Source organism: Cheilinus undulatus, linkage group 14 (assembly GCF_018320785.1).
Source record: "Cheilinus undulatus linkage group 14, ASM1832078v1, whole genome shotgun sequence".
Taxonomy (NCBI): domain Eukaryota; kingdom Metazoa; phylum Chordata; class Actinopteri; order Labriformes; family Labridae; genus Cheilinus; species Cheilinus undulatus.
In genome coordinates this window covers 11,158,190-11,171,271 of record NC_054878.1, presented here as the reverse complement: position 1 = coordinate 11,171,271, position 13,082 = coordinate 11,158,190, and the positions used below count along the sequence as shown (strand labels likewise).

The window sequence follows — 13,082 nt, the reverse complement described above, 5'->3', positions numbered from 1 at the left end:
GAAGGAAGAATGTGATAACAGTTCAGGCTGGTCAAGCAGGGTTACCTGGGGTTAGGGAATTGTATTAATATCTGTCAATGTTAATGTGTAGGAGGGTTAAAACTAGAGCTACAGCCTTGCAGTTATAGGCCAGGAAATCTCTCAACACATTCATGAGATATAGCTCTCAAGCAAGGGATGAACATGAGAACTTTGACCTATGACCTCCAAAATCAAATGCTTAGTTCAGACCAACAGTTCACGAAGAGCTGAAACCAACAAGTGCTTGCAACGGCTGTTCTGCAACTCTCTAAAAGCCTGCAACTGGTGATTTTCCATAGCAATGACTCTCACAGTGACTCAATTTAAAGTGATTTATGTCTTCATCTACTGTGCAATGATTCTCTCTTCAAGAAGAAAAGGGCAGCATCTGTTTCTGCTCGCTCTTTCTAATCTTGATAACACGTAAAACCGGGCTGCATGATTCATGCCCATCACACATTTCCCATTGTACCATGGTAGAAAACTTTCACAGCATAAACACAAGACAAAAATGCTTTATACTCTCAGTTTTGATATAACTAAGACATCTGCAGAGATGTTATTTCCAAGGACGAATTTGGCTACTACATCCTACAGCCTGCTTATGTCCACAGCTGATAGAAGAGGCAGGAGTGTTTATTTGGCTGAAACATTAAAAAAAAAAAAAAAAAAAAACATTTCCATCTCACATTTAACATTTATCTGCTTCCAACACAAAAAAGCTGCTGCGATTTGACCAACGAATTCCCAGAAAAAAGCATGACTGAACCTGACTGGGGCTGTGATGGCTTAGTTCATGACTGTCACCTGCATTTATCAAAAAATTCTTAAGTCATAAATCTTTGGTTTGAACTGGACTTGGTAATTCATCCTCAAGTCAGAGTGAACATTTGTGCAAAGAAATCTGTCCAAGCAATCTTGTGTTATCCTGTTCGGAGGATGGCATGGATGGACAGATGGAAAACCAGAAAATACACTGCCTGGTGCCAATGACTGGTGTGTCAGAATCCTCCCTACACTGGACATAGCTAAATTAACTGGTTTTATTCACTGTTAATGAAATGTTGATTTCATTTTTGGTGAAAAATGCCCAAATTTGATGATTTTTGGATATTTATATTTATTATAACACACATAATATGATAATACTCAAAAAAGGATGATCAAAATTGAATAAATGCAGTTTGAAAACAAAGACTGGATAAAGACAAGTCTAAGTCGAAGTGCCTCGTAAAATTTCTGACCTCCCAATAGCCAAATAAGACCTTTAAGATAAAGCTGATGTGTTTAGAATCAGTTTTCAGGTCGATTATTGTGTTTATGTGAAATATACTTCACCTTATCCAGCTCACTGGACATCTTCTTGTTCTCCTCCATAAGCAGGACTCTCTCCCTCTCATACTTCTCCTTGTACTCCGTCTCAAACTCTTCCCGTTCACTTTGGCTGTAGAAAAACACACAGATTGTTACACTGAATAAACTTACTTTTTTCCCCCAACCATAATTTACAGCTGCAAATCCAATCTTCACTTCTGACTTTGTCATTTAGACATGAACACAAACTCAGTCTTTCAAAAAGAGATTTTGGTTTTGTGGAGTGGTTTCCTGCATCCCTGCATGCTTATCTTTCAATTGTCAGTCTACATTAAAAAAGCACAGCAGGTTATCTTTTGCTGTGGTTTCATAAGAATGCAAGTGAGCAAATCAAAATATAATAAAATATTTAAAAAGAAATCTCAGAGTCAGCCTCCCCCAGAATGCCTCATCCATCCTCCTACCTTTGTTTTTTGTGTGTGGGCTGTAGTCTCCACATATTTCTTTTACACCTAAATCAAAGGCTTCAAACTTAGACGGGGTCCACATCACGAAGCCCAAACACATTAATGCAGCAAGAATCTGATACAGCTGTGTGTTTAATAATGAATTAGGAAGAAGGGAGCATAATATGTCGGTAACACCTGGCAGGAGAGTTAGGCTAAAGGGTACAAAAACAAAGGTTTAAGGCCTTCTTTCCGAAAAATAAAGACTTTATTAAAAAATGATTAAACCAGTGGTTTGTGAAGTTTCCATTGCCTCTGACAACCCAACAGGGGTCTGCAGAAGAAATAATACATATTTCCTCTCTTCATATGGCTCGACAGATCTGAGCTGGATGTTTTTCAAGAATACTTTTGCAAAATTCAACCACTGCCACCCTCACTTCTTGCACATTTCAGTAGAATCCAAGTCAAAGTTGGCTCTTTTTGATAAAATTAAAAGTGTTTCATTGAAGCAGACCGGCTCATTCAATTAGTTTAAAGCAACACTATGTTTCTTTTCCAACTGAAAAGAGCAGTTTTAAAGTCATTATATTAGTTATTTCAATAGTACTTTAACTTTGAACAAGGAAAATGGCTTCTTTCCTGTTCACACTGGGAGCCCTGTGTGCCTGCTCTCAGCACTATGTGACTTGCAGCGGGCCAAGGTTCTCTTGCAAGCTAGACGGCACTAGTTCACACACCAGCCTTGAGCTACAGAGAAGCCAGTTAGGCCTGAGATATACTTGCTGTTTCACCTTGCATCTGCGTATGTGTCTGGTTTCACTGTGGATGTTCTTTTAAATATACGTGTCAATACACAGTGTATGTTACTAAAGTATACCACAAGAGAGCACAAAAGACAGGTAAGGCCATAAACAACTACCTAATGTGTTGGATGCAATCTATAAACATGGACAGGGTAAATATGGTGATAGTTCTGAGCTGAATACTGATAAAAAAAAAAAAAAATCATAATTAATCGCATATATAGATAATATGAGCAGGAGTGCATTACAAGTAGATATACTGTATAATCCTGGTTATTTATTTAAAATCATTAATATATGATACATTGCTGTCTATACTCTCACATTATCAAGAGTACCTCTGCTCTCAGCCTAAAAAGGCTGTCTGCTTCCCCTTTTGTCTCTGCCTCTTTATTGTTTTTTTGTTTTATTATCAAAGATGAAGTTGCAATACCGCATAAACAAATTTTCTGCACATCAGTTGACAATTCAGTGGTTTTGGATGTAGAAATTCAGCATGTATCTGCATGCAGTGTTTATTTGTGTATATGCTGTGTTTATTTGTATTTGCACACTCTGGAGAAGCACTCAAACACAGGCGAGAGGAGGAGAGACAGAAATTATAGGTTGACCTACTAATCAATCCTGGATTGTATGTATCTTTTGGATGTATAAAGTAATAATAATAAAAAGGCCACAACATGTTTGGCTTGTTTTTTCATCCAGTTTACAATGCTGCAGTGGACGAATGTTGCAAACAAACTATGATGTCAGTGTGATTAATTTGTGTTAACATTTGTTTACAGCCCTGTTTGTGTGATTAATTAATCGAAATGAATGTGTTATTGCCACAGCACTAGTAACAAAAGATCAGCTCGGACTGAGAAGAGGTGGTCAGATCAGCACCTTCTGCACTTCCTTTCACATCTATGCATTCCCCTCTGTGCATGAATGTAATGCTTTTGGTGCATCAGTTTATCTAGTGGCCGTGTTAACTGGTGACTTTCAGTTGACTGCATTCATAGATGCTGCAGAAGCTGATGAAAAGAGGAGTCCTAACAAATGCTTCTTTTTTTGTTTAGTTTTTTGGGATTATGTAAAAATATCCTCACCAGATTAAAATATCCTCATTAATTTAATGAAAAAAAATTAACTATTACTGCCACAGATGCATCGGCTGAGACTCACCAGTTTACACGCTCACTTTCTGAACTGTAACACAATATTATTTTCATTGTTACACAGGTTTAACACTGATTCTTAAAACAAAATTTATCTGTCTAAGCTGGTTTGAAGGACATGTTTGTTTCTGTGCAGTGACAATAACAAAATGTTAGGATATGGAGAACTGTGTTCTTGGTGTTTCATTTTCTCTTCACGCTTTCACCTCCTTCCCCTCCAAACTACCATCACACATACGTGAACTGCATCACTGAGTTTCTTTTTAAAGATGTGCACAGGTTTCATGCCACACTGACGCAGGGAACTTGTGGCAGCCATGATGCATCCGTGTTGTGAACAGCAAGTACATTTATGGTCTTAGCTCATCTTAGTGCTGCTTGGTACAGCTGCTGAGGTAAAGAGAAGGATAAGGATGATGATGCTAAGAGAAAAAGAGAGAGTAGCTGAGCAGTACGCTGTACAAAAAGCAGCAATCTAATAGCAGAGTGTAAATCCCTGCAGATATTATTCATAATGTCAGGCTGAATCACTATGAGTGTCATCGTTCTCTCATGTTTAGCTGCTTAGCCAGGAGCACTAGGTCATTAACCCAAGTTATGTCTCAAGTTTGCAAAACGGGCTTGGCACCAAGGAACACAGACAAACTTCTACATACTGTTGCTTTAAACTAAGAAATATTACACGCATATAACGAACATGAAAGTGCATATTAATATTCTATTATACTGCCCCTTGCATCAAACATGGATGTTTGCTTTTCCTTTCTATGGCTCTGAAAGTAAAACCAAATCAAACCAAAGGTTTCAAAAATAACTGTTTTATAAAGATAAACTAAAATCACTTCCATCAGCAACTATTTCATAGAGATGAGCACACAAGTTCTCTGAAATGGTTGATTTACTTCTTTGAATGAAACTCTTGTAAGATGGGGTCTAAAAATGGAGGGAAAATACTTTAGAAACCCTAAAGCAATGGTTCTCAGCTGGTGGGATGGGACCCAAAGTGGGTCACAAAGTCATTTTAGGCGCACGTCCATTACCAACTAAAAAGGCGCACCTTGATACTGGTTGCCATCAGCCTATGTAGCTAGTTTTACGCAGAATGCATGAGGCGCAGCTTCTCTTGCAGTGGGGGAATTACACCAGTGAGTTGTTTGCAGCAAAGTGCTGTCCATTGAAAGCACAATTCTGCCAAAACTGAAGCAGCAAGTAGAAACGATTAATTGTTGTTCAAAGACAACTGATTGGGTTTCGTCAACGAGATGGAAATGGTCAGAAATTAAGGAAGTAGTGGTGGGTCCTGGGTCTACACCAGATGAGAACCGCTGACCCCGAGGGAGGCTACAAGCACTAAGTTGCAAGAAAACTATTTTATTCTAAATAGTTCTAATAATACTACAGAAAAAAAGGTTTAGCTATATAAAAAAACAACATTACACAGTTCCTACACTTTAACACCAGACATGGACTTGAATCAAATTTACTATAACTTTAATTACCTCATGAAATCATCACTGGAAAACAAAACAAAGGAAATAAAATGACACTGACTTCCATTCTATTAAGCACACAAAGTCTGGCTACAAATAAACCAAACTTTTTGATCAGATAAAATGATGGAGAGGATCAGAGGAGAAAAATAAATACCTCTCACGGCGAGTCTTGTCCAGCTTATCTTTGAGCATCAGGATCTCTTTCTGCAGGGTCAGGTGTTGGCTCTCAGCATCCCGCAGCTCTTTACGTAGCGCCTTCAGCTCTGTGCTATGCTGCGCTTCTCTGCGTGCTAACTCCTCTTCGTACAAGAGCGTTTTCTTCTCCAGGTCCCCCCGCAGGCGTCCCACCTCTTGTGTCTGATCTGCTGAGGCTGGGATGGTAGAGGAGCCGGCCTGCTTCAACTAGGTGGTGGGGATATGGACAAATGAGATGATCAGGTTCAATCATTGTATCAGGAGAAGGCAAATAAACTTCTGCTTAAATAGTTTAGTCTAGTCAAACAGTCTACTTGTGATTGGTACAGAGAGGCTATAGATGGACAGGCTATTGGACTGGAGCACTCACCTTAAGACCTTCCAACTCCTCCTCCAGCTGTCGGCTGTACTGTTCATTGCGTTCTCTTAGTTTCTTCTCTTTTTGAGTCTCTGCTGCCTGCTCCTCTGCCTGCGTCTCCATCTGATGATGGATACATGCAGGAAGTACAGTTATTGTATGTAAGCAAAGACCATGTATCACATCTTAAACACGCAAGAGTCAAAGTCAACACTAGATGTTCAAAACAAGCAAAGGCAAAATATTTACACCACACTTAATTGCACTAATACGAAGGAAGGACAGAAAGGAGGCCTTGACCACTTTCACAACAACACTGTTTAAACTACAGCATAAACGCTCATGGAAATCTATTCAAAATTCTACAGAGGAGATCCTACAACTACACACGGACATCCATAAAAGTGTGAACTGTTCACCAACCAGTGAGTGGAGACAACAGGGTGTGCTAGCAACCACAGGGAGACTACTCTACCTCCTTCTTTGCCCTCTCAGCCTTTCGCACCTCAAGGCGAAGAGCCTCAACTTTCTGATTTAAACTCTCCATCTCCTCCTCTTTGTCACGCAACTGGCGAGCCAGGCGCTGCTTTGTCGACCTGCAAAAAAGTCAGTCACAATACATAAATAATGACCAATCCATGTTTTCCATTCAGTTTCAGTTATAAAACAACTCGTTAGCCAATCAACTAAAATTAAAGTGAGAGCAGAGATCCTACCTGAGCTCTGTGAGTCTCTCGTTGAGCTCAGAGAACTCCTGCATGGCCAGTTTTCTCTGGCTATGGGCTTCTTTTAGCTCTTTTGATTGAGACTTCAGCTTCTCACTGGCCTCCAAAACATCCTAAACACAAAGGGAGAGAGTACATTAATCTCCTAAAACCTGAGTTGCGAAACTTGATTATGAGCCTAATCACCCAAATAAAGTTTTTCCAAAAAATTCAATGTAAATTACTTAAAAATTCCCCAGAGTTTCAAAGGAAACTCCCCTTATTTCTTTTGTATCAAATTCCCCAAAAATGTCTGAGAAATCCCCAATTTCCAAACATTTACATATAAATTTCCCAAATTTCTTATCAAATTCCCCAAAATATCCAAACAATTCCCTCTAATTTCCATTTAAAGAAAAAAAATTCTCTGCTCAAATAAATAAAAAAAAAAACACCTAGATTTGCTAAATTTTCAAGACAATACTGAAAAATTTCTTATCAAATTTCCCCTATATTGGGAACAAAGTCTCAAGACACCCCCCCCCATCCCTAATCAAATAAATAAATACATTTCAAATAAATAAATACATTTCCCAAATACAGAAAAAAATCTCAACACAAATTCACTCCAAAATCCAAACAAAATTTCCCAGGAAAACACTAAAGAAATTCAAAGAAAATCTAAAGCTTCCAATGAAACTCTCAAGTATAAAAACATAACCCAAATTTCCTTAAAAATGACTGAAAATACCAGCAAATTCCCCCAAATATTTCAATGTGAGTCCTAGAATTCCTGTGAAATTTCCCCAAAATGTTTATTACAAATTCTTCAAACAATTTAAGCAAACTACTTAAACTTAATAGGACACACTGAATAATTATTAAAAACAAACAAAAAAAAAAAACATTAACAGCAAAAATGATTAAGATGTTGAAGAAAAACAGAATGTAATGTCCTCATACATACATGCAGGGTCTTAAGAGCTTAAAGAAAGGAACACAATAACTTTCAAGTCATGTCAAATAAATGGCAGTTTAATTATATAGTACATTTAAAACTGTGTTTGACCAAAACACTATAAAATCTGAAAAATGAATGTGAATAACAATAACAACACAGTTAACAGTGTGATAGTAAAAAAAAAAGTCAAGCCAATCTTATCTTAAAAGCAGTTACAAACAGGTGGCTTTCAAGCAAGGATTTAAAGTATTCAGTGGATTGAGCAGTTCTAATATTTGCAGGTAAACTCTTCCAGTCTTGGAGCAGCCACCGGAAATGCTCTGTCATCTCTGGTTTCCCTTGATATTGGTGCAGGCTTTATGTAACTCTTCAGACACAGAAACCAAAGCACCGACATCTGGCTGCTAGTTTGTATGAAAAATCATCTTTTTATTTGAACACTGATATCCCAGAGTTTATTGGAACAGTTGTACAGGAGGCTTTAGTGCTCAGTATCAGTAAAGGCTAAATGATTTGTCTTTGTAAATACTATGCCTGATGGTTTGGATTTGACTTCAGTCAGTTAAACAAACCCTTTTGTGAGATTGTGGTTAAGTCTTCCATGGCCAAAAGCTAGCAACTCTATTTCAGAGGCATTGTTGCTGGTCTGAAGTAGGTGTTGGGGTAACTTGATACAATCTAACCCATTTTTTGCTGTAAAAAGTAATGTTACATATCAATTTCACAATTCAAATAGGCAGAATAATTTTTCGTAAAAGTAATCCATTACTGGGAAAAAACCTCCAGTGTTTTCCATTCCTCTCTTGACACAAAAAAGATAATCTCCGAAGCATGTGCACTGTTTCTGTTTCTCTCCTTGTTGGCACGTAGCTGTGAGCCATTGGAATATAAACACACAGCTCTGTCAGTTTACAAGTAACGTTGTCCAACGCTATCACAAGAGGTAAAATTTGTAAGAAGCCTTTCTTTAAACTTGCACCACCACCATCTACTGTAAAATCCAGTATATGAGCTGCAGTCTGTTTTTTTAAACTTACAAGCAGAAAAAGGAAATAGGGATTAAAGGTGTGGGTTGGTTTGCAAATGGCCTAGTGGTTAGGTTGCATTTCATGTATGTGTGTTGAAGTCCAGCCTGCAACTCCTTTGCCACATGTCTCTCCCCCACTCATCCCTGCTTGTGACTCTACCTACTGTCCTTCTCTAGAAATAAAGGCACAAAAAGCCCCTAAATGTATCTCAAAAAATGTGGTTTGTACCTGGATTTTATAGTAGATTATTTACGGGATATTATAAATCTTTTTCCTCACTCAGATAAAAGCCCTAAACAGGAAGTGGTAAATAGGCTTGTGCTCATGTTGTTCCTTTCTAGTTGTTTGACTGCTCAAAGCACTTTTTACACTGATAGAGGATGCCATATAAATTGTCCATCAGTATTAACTAATCCCATTTATTCACATCACTCTCCACTGGTGCAGCAGTGGGAGCAATATGTGGCTGTGTCTTCCCAAAGGACCCACCTCAAGTAAAGCAAAGCAAATAAATAAAACCTCAATGGTTCTACCTTGTGCAGGTCGTCCCTCTCCTGTGTAAGGCTCTTCATCTGTTTCTCTAAAGTCTTGATGTGTTTAGACGAGTCCTCCAAGTCCCTGCGGGCCAACGACACATCTTCCAGCTGCTTCTCTAGTTGGCCTGAGTCTGAAACACACAAAGCAGAAAAGTTCAATGTTTATCAGAAGATATAACTTTGGAATCAAAGTTTACATGGTGAGAGTACAATAATTTTAACAAAAGTTACCAGCGATCTGTTTTTTGAGGATGTCAATCTCGCTCTTCAGACTCCTGATCTCCACCTCTTTGTTAAGGCTGACAGGACCCTCACCTGATGGGTGCTGCAGAGCCTGCACTGTCTGAGTGGACTCTGTAGTGGACCAGGAAAGAGACATTATTTATGTGCTTTTCTTCAATTTAAATAAAACAAACATGCCAAGAGAGAGACTGTCATCAGTCAAACCTTGCAGCTTGCGGCTCAGTTCTAGTTTTTCTTGCTCCAGTCGCCGGATCCTCCTCTCATAGGCCTCTGTGGCCAGGCTGTCCTCCAGGCTGCGCTGCACATCCATGTCCAGCTGGTCCTGGCCGGAGTTACCGGGCTTGGCGGCCAGTTGTCTCAAGCAACCCCTGTCAGATAGGGCACTGTAGGGACACACAATCAGATAAAATAAGGGAAGGTGTAGAAGCATGACAACAGTACCAGACCCAATAAGAGAAAAAATGAGGAAAATGTGTCTAACCAGGAAAGTTCAAAATATATGGGGCAAACTAGTCATAAACAACAGTAAAACCATGCATTTTTAAATGTAAAAATATTTAAGAGTGAACCAAAATCAATGTAAAAGTATTTGTTTAAGGGAGGAACAATTTAAAGGAGGAAATGTCAGAGGAACAGTGGAGGAGGAGAGACAGGAAAGAGGAGTGGATGATTGAGATGACTTGAAAGATGAGAGGATGTTGAGTGATGTAAGAAGGGAGGAGAAGGAATGACAGCAGCACACAGAGAGAAAGAGAGAGGGAGACAAAGTGGTGGGAAAAGCGAAAGTGAAAAGGCCATTACCACTGAGCCTTGAAGAGATAAGAAACTAAGTGTTGGATTTGTTGCATTCTCTTTAGTCCTAAGTTTGACATAAAGTCCCTGAACATCACCTTATTAGGCAGGAAAGCTAATTTAATCGTCTGTTCTTCTTTAGATTGAGGGATAACAATGTTATGAGTGGAGAAAGCTTGTCTGGAAACTCTGTTTGTTTTAAATGACTAATTACACATAAATCCAATGACAAGGGGGGTGCACCATGAAGCCGGATTAAAGGGTAAGCCTGGTCTGAGCTGAAAGTTAGAGTTGTGACAAAGCTGGCTTTCTTTTAACCTGGCTAGCTCACCATGCTTACTGACTCTGAACTCATAACCTCGTTGAGACAGAGGGCAGGTTATATTAAGAGCTGCAGCTAAATAAAATGGCTCAGAGGGTTCTCCATTAACATTTTACAGATCTTTAGTTTAAGAACAAAGCTGTCATGTTAGTCTGCTGCATGTATCTCATCACAGAGCCTGCCTTGTTTTAATCCATTTTTATCTTAAAGCTCTTGATAATTTGGTGAAATGTATGTTGGTGAAACTAATGTTTTTGATGCTGATGATATGAGTACCTATGTTGATGACTTGCTTTGTTTTGTTGCTGATGATTTTTACAGTATTGGGGGGGAATAATTGCTTCTGTGTTGCCTTTTGCACTGCATGGCAGCACCTGTCTCTGATAAGACATAAGGCACTTTGTGGCAACAAATGATGTTGATTTTTCTTGTCTTGATCTTTGCTTATATTGGACTTACAAAAACCACTCTTGCCATTGCTCTCACACTTACACGTAAACAGTATTGCTTGTAAACACAACAAAGACTCTTTACAAAGTAAAAAAGCCCCAAAGTTGAGGATTCTGCTTGTGGTTCTGCTCCAGCTGTGGAAGTATTTGCACTTGTATGACAAAAATATCAAACATGCCAGAAATCCATCAACCCAGTCAAGAGCAGCTGGTGAGCCGTCGTTTCCCTCTCTACCTTGCACGACAAATGATGCATAATTAGGCTGAAAGGCTTCCAAGTGAGTTGCGCAAGTCAAAATTCATGTCTGTATCAGCTGAAAAGTACACAGTGTACGCCTGACTTCACTAAGAGAAAGCCTAGTTTGTTGAATTCATTTCATGGTAAACCTCTAAGGTGTCAGTCTTAATATAAATCTCACTGTGGTGAGAAGTTGAGAAAATATTAAAAGCGTGTTTATCTTTCAACCTAGATCCACACTTCACCAAAGAAAAGCTTATCAAATTATAATGAATTTGAAGGGGGGGGTTTAGAGACAAACACACAGATTGTCTAAACCTCTTTTTTTTTTAAATATTGCTCTCATTAATATGATCTCAATGCAATTTATTGAGATATTTGTGTCCAAGGGCAGTACTTACCAGTGACTTGTGTATGTGAAGCCCACAAAGGGCAAGTGGTGGCCAGAGAAAGCAGTGTGAGAGGGAGGGGGCATGGTCTCCTGAAAATTAACAGAGGAAAATTCACACCATGTGTGAGATCTTCACATTTATTACACACATTATCATCAGAAATACAAACACTCTAAGTGAAACACAACAGTGTGAGATTACAGTGTTGGTCTGTTGATCCCTAAACAAGCAGCTTACCGAGTTCTTTAGGCAGTCATCATCCACGTCAAAGTTAGAGGTATCTGTGGGGCTGCTGACCTCTGGGATGTAAGGAGCTTCACATGTTCGAATGTTTTCCCAATCAATGCCTGAATATCAGAACGAAAGCAGTATTTAACGTTTGGTCTAATTCATCAATTTGCACAAAAATAGATACAAAAAATGAGATTTAAAGTTTGAAAGTAAAAAATTAATATATCAAAAACTAGAACACACATAGCTACAAGGAAACAGGAAAAAGAAATTCTATTATTATTATTATCTGCTGATAGAAAATCTGAACAAATCAACAAATCTTTTCTGTCTGTAGAAGAAAACATTTATTTCACAAAAATATAATCATGTCCATTTGTGTACCAGTGAAAAACGGGTGGTGCTTGAAGTCTTCAATGCCGTTCTGGCCCAATCTGTGCTCTCGGCTGCAGATGAGCCGGCGAATCAGATCCTTTGCATCCTCTGAAACATCTGTTATCTGCTGTGGGAACTGAAACCGCTCCTGTGCAGAAAAATGTCACAGTTTGCATAAGAGGCAAAGTGGTTAGAGATTTTAACATTCCCACAAGGAATGCTTCTTATCTGTTACAGCACAGCAATTTGTACATGCTTTAATTACAAGAGGATAATGTGCATGACATCTATAAACACATATGTAGACATTTCCTGAATCTAATCATGTTTTAAACCCTTAAATATTATCTTCACTGTTCTGTTTTAAACAGAAATAGAAATAGAAGAAGCTTAAAATCAATATCAACATCTAAACACTCACCTTATGGTTCATGATCTTCCCGTATGTCTCCACCAGAGACTCTGCATAGAAAGGAGTCTCACCGTACAGCATTTCATACATGCAGACACCCAGGGACCACCAGTCGCACTCAGGTCCGTACTTGCCTTTGCCATCCTCCATGGCCTGGAGGATTTCTGGGGAAATGTAGTCTGGAGTCCCCACTGCCACCGAGGACTGGACCTAGACGAACAGACAGAGTCAAAAACTGATCTGAAAAGACTTACAAAAATCACACAAGAAAAATCTCACAGCTCAAAGCAAGTATTCAGTTTCAGCCTGCATGCTATTGTAAATAGCAATGACGAAAAATTACAGGCTGAATTCTTGGAAAATATGTGAGATGAACACCACTGGCAGGAGGAAACAACAAAACAAAAAGTATAGTGAGCCTTGAGGCCCCCACCACTGAATGTGTTCCCTTGAAACACTGATTTGATAATAAAGATGCTCTGGTTTAATTTAACTTTGCTATTTTAAGAATGTAATTTTAATGCTGGATTAAAATCAAAGAAATTGTTTAACTTATTTTGAAAGAACTGAACTTTTTTTTAAAGAAAAAATGTCCAATTTGCTAAA

The 13,082-nt window shown here is 38.7% G+C and overlaps 1 protein-coding gene across 7 annotated transcripts in view; it reads right to left on the bottom strand.

Annotated features, from left to right (window-relative positions):
* The window catches only part of cdc42bpab (CDC42 binding protein kinase alpha (DMPK-like) b), a 141,359-nt gene that overhangs the window by 30,123 nt on the left and 98,154 nt on the right, over positions 1–13,082 (bottom strand). For all 7 annotated transcript variants that reach the window (XM_041806057.1, XM_041806060.1, XM_041806058.1 and 4 more), the window contains exons 7-18: positions 12,486–12,686; positions 12,074–12,212; positions 11,696–11,805; positions 11,468–11,547; positions 9,470–9,648; positions 9,254–9,376; positions 9,020–9,153; positions 6,510–6,631; positions 6,269–6,389; positions 5,806–5,916; positions 5,395–5,642; positions 1,360–1,465 (exon numbers count right to left, since the gene is read on the bottom strand). In XM_041806057.1, the coding sequence (XP_041661991.1) occupies positions 1,360–1,465; positions 5,395–5,642; positions 5,806–5,916; positions 6,269–6,389; positions 6,510–6,631; positions 9,020–9,153; positions 9,254–9,376; positions 9,470–9,648; positions 11,468–11,547; positions 11,696–11,805; positions 12,074–12,212; positions 12,486–12,686 (1,674 nt within the window). The remainder of the gene's footprint in view (positions 1–1,359; positions 1,466–5,394; positions 5,643–5,805; positions 5,917–6,268; positions 6,390–6,509; positions 6,632–9,019; positions 9,154–9,253; positions 9,377–9,469; positions 9,649–11,467; positions 11,548–11,695; positions 11,806–12,073; positions 12,213–12,485; positions 12,687–13,082) is intronic.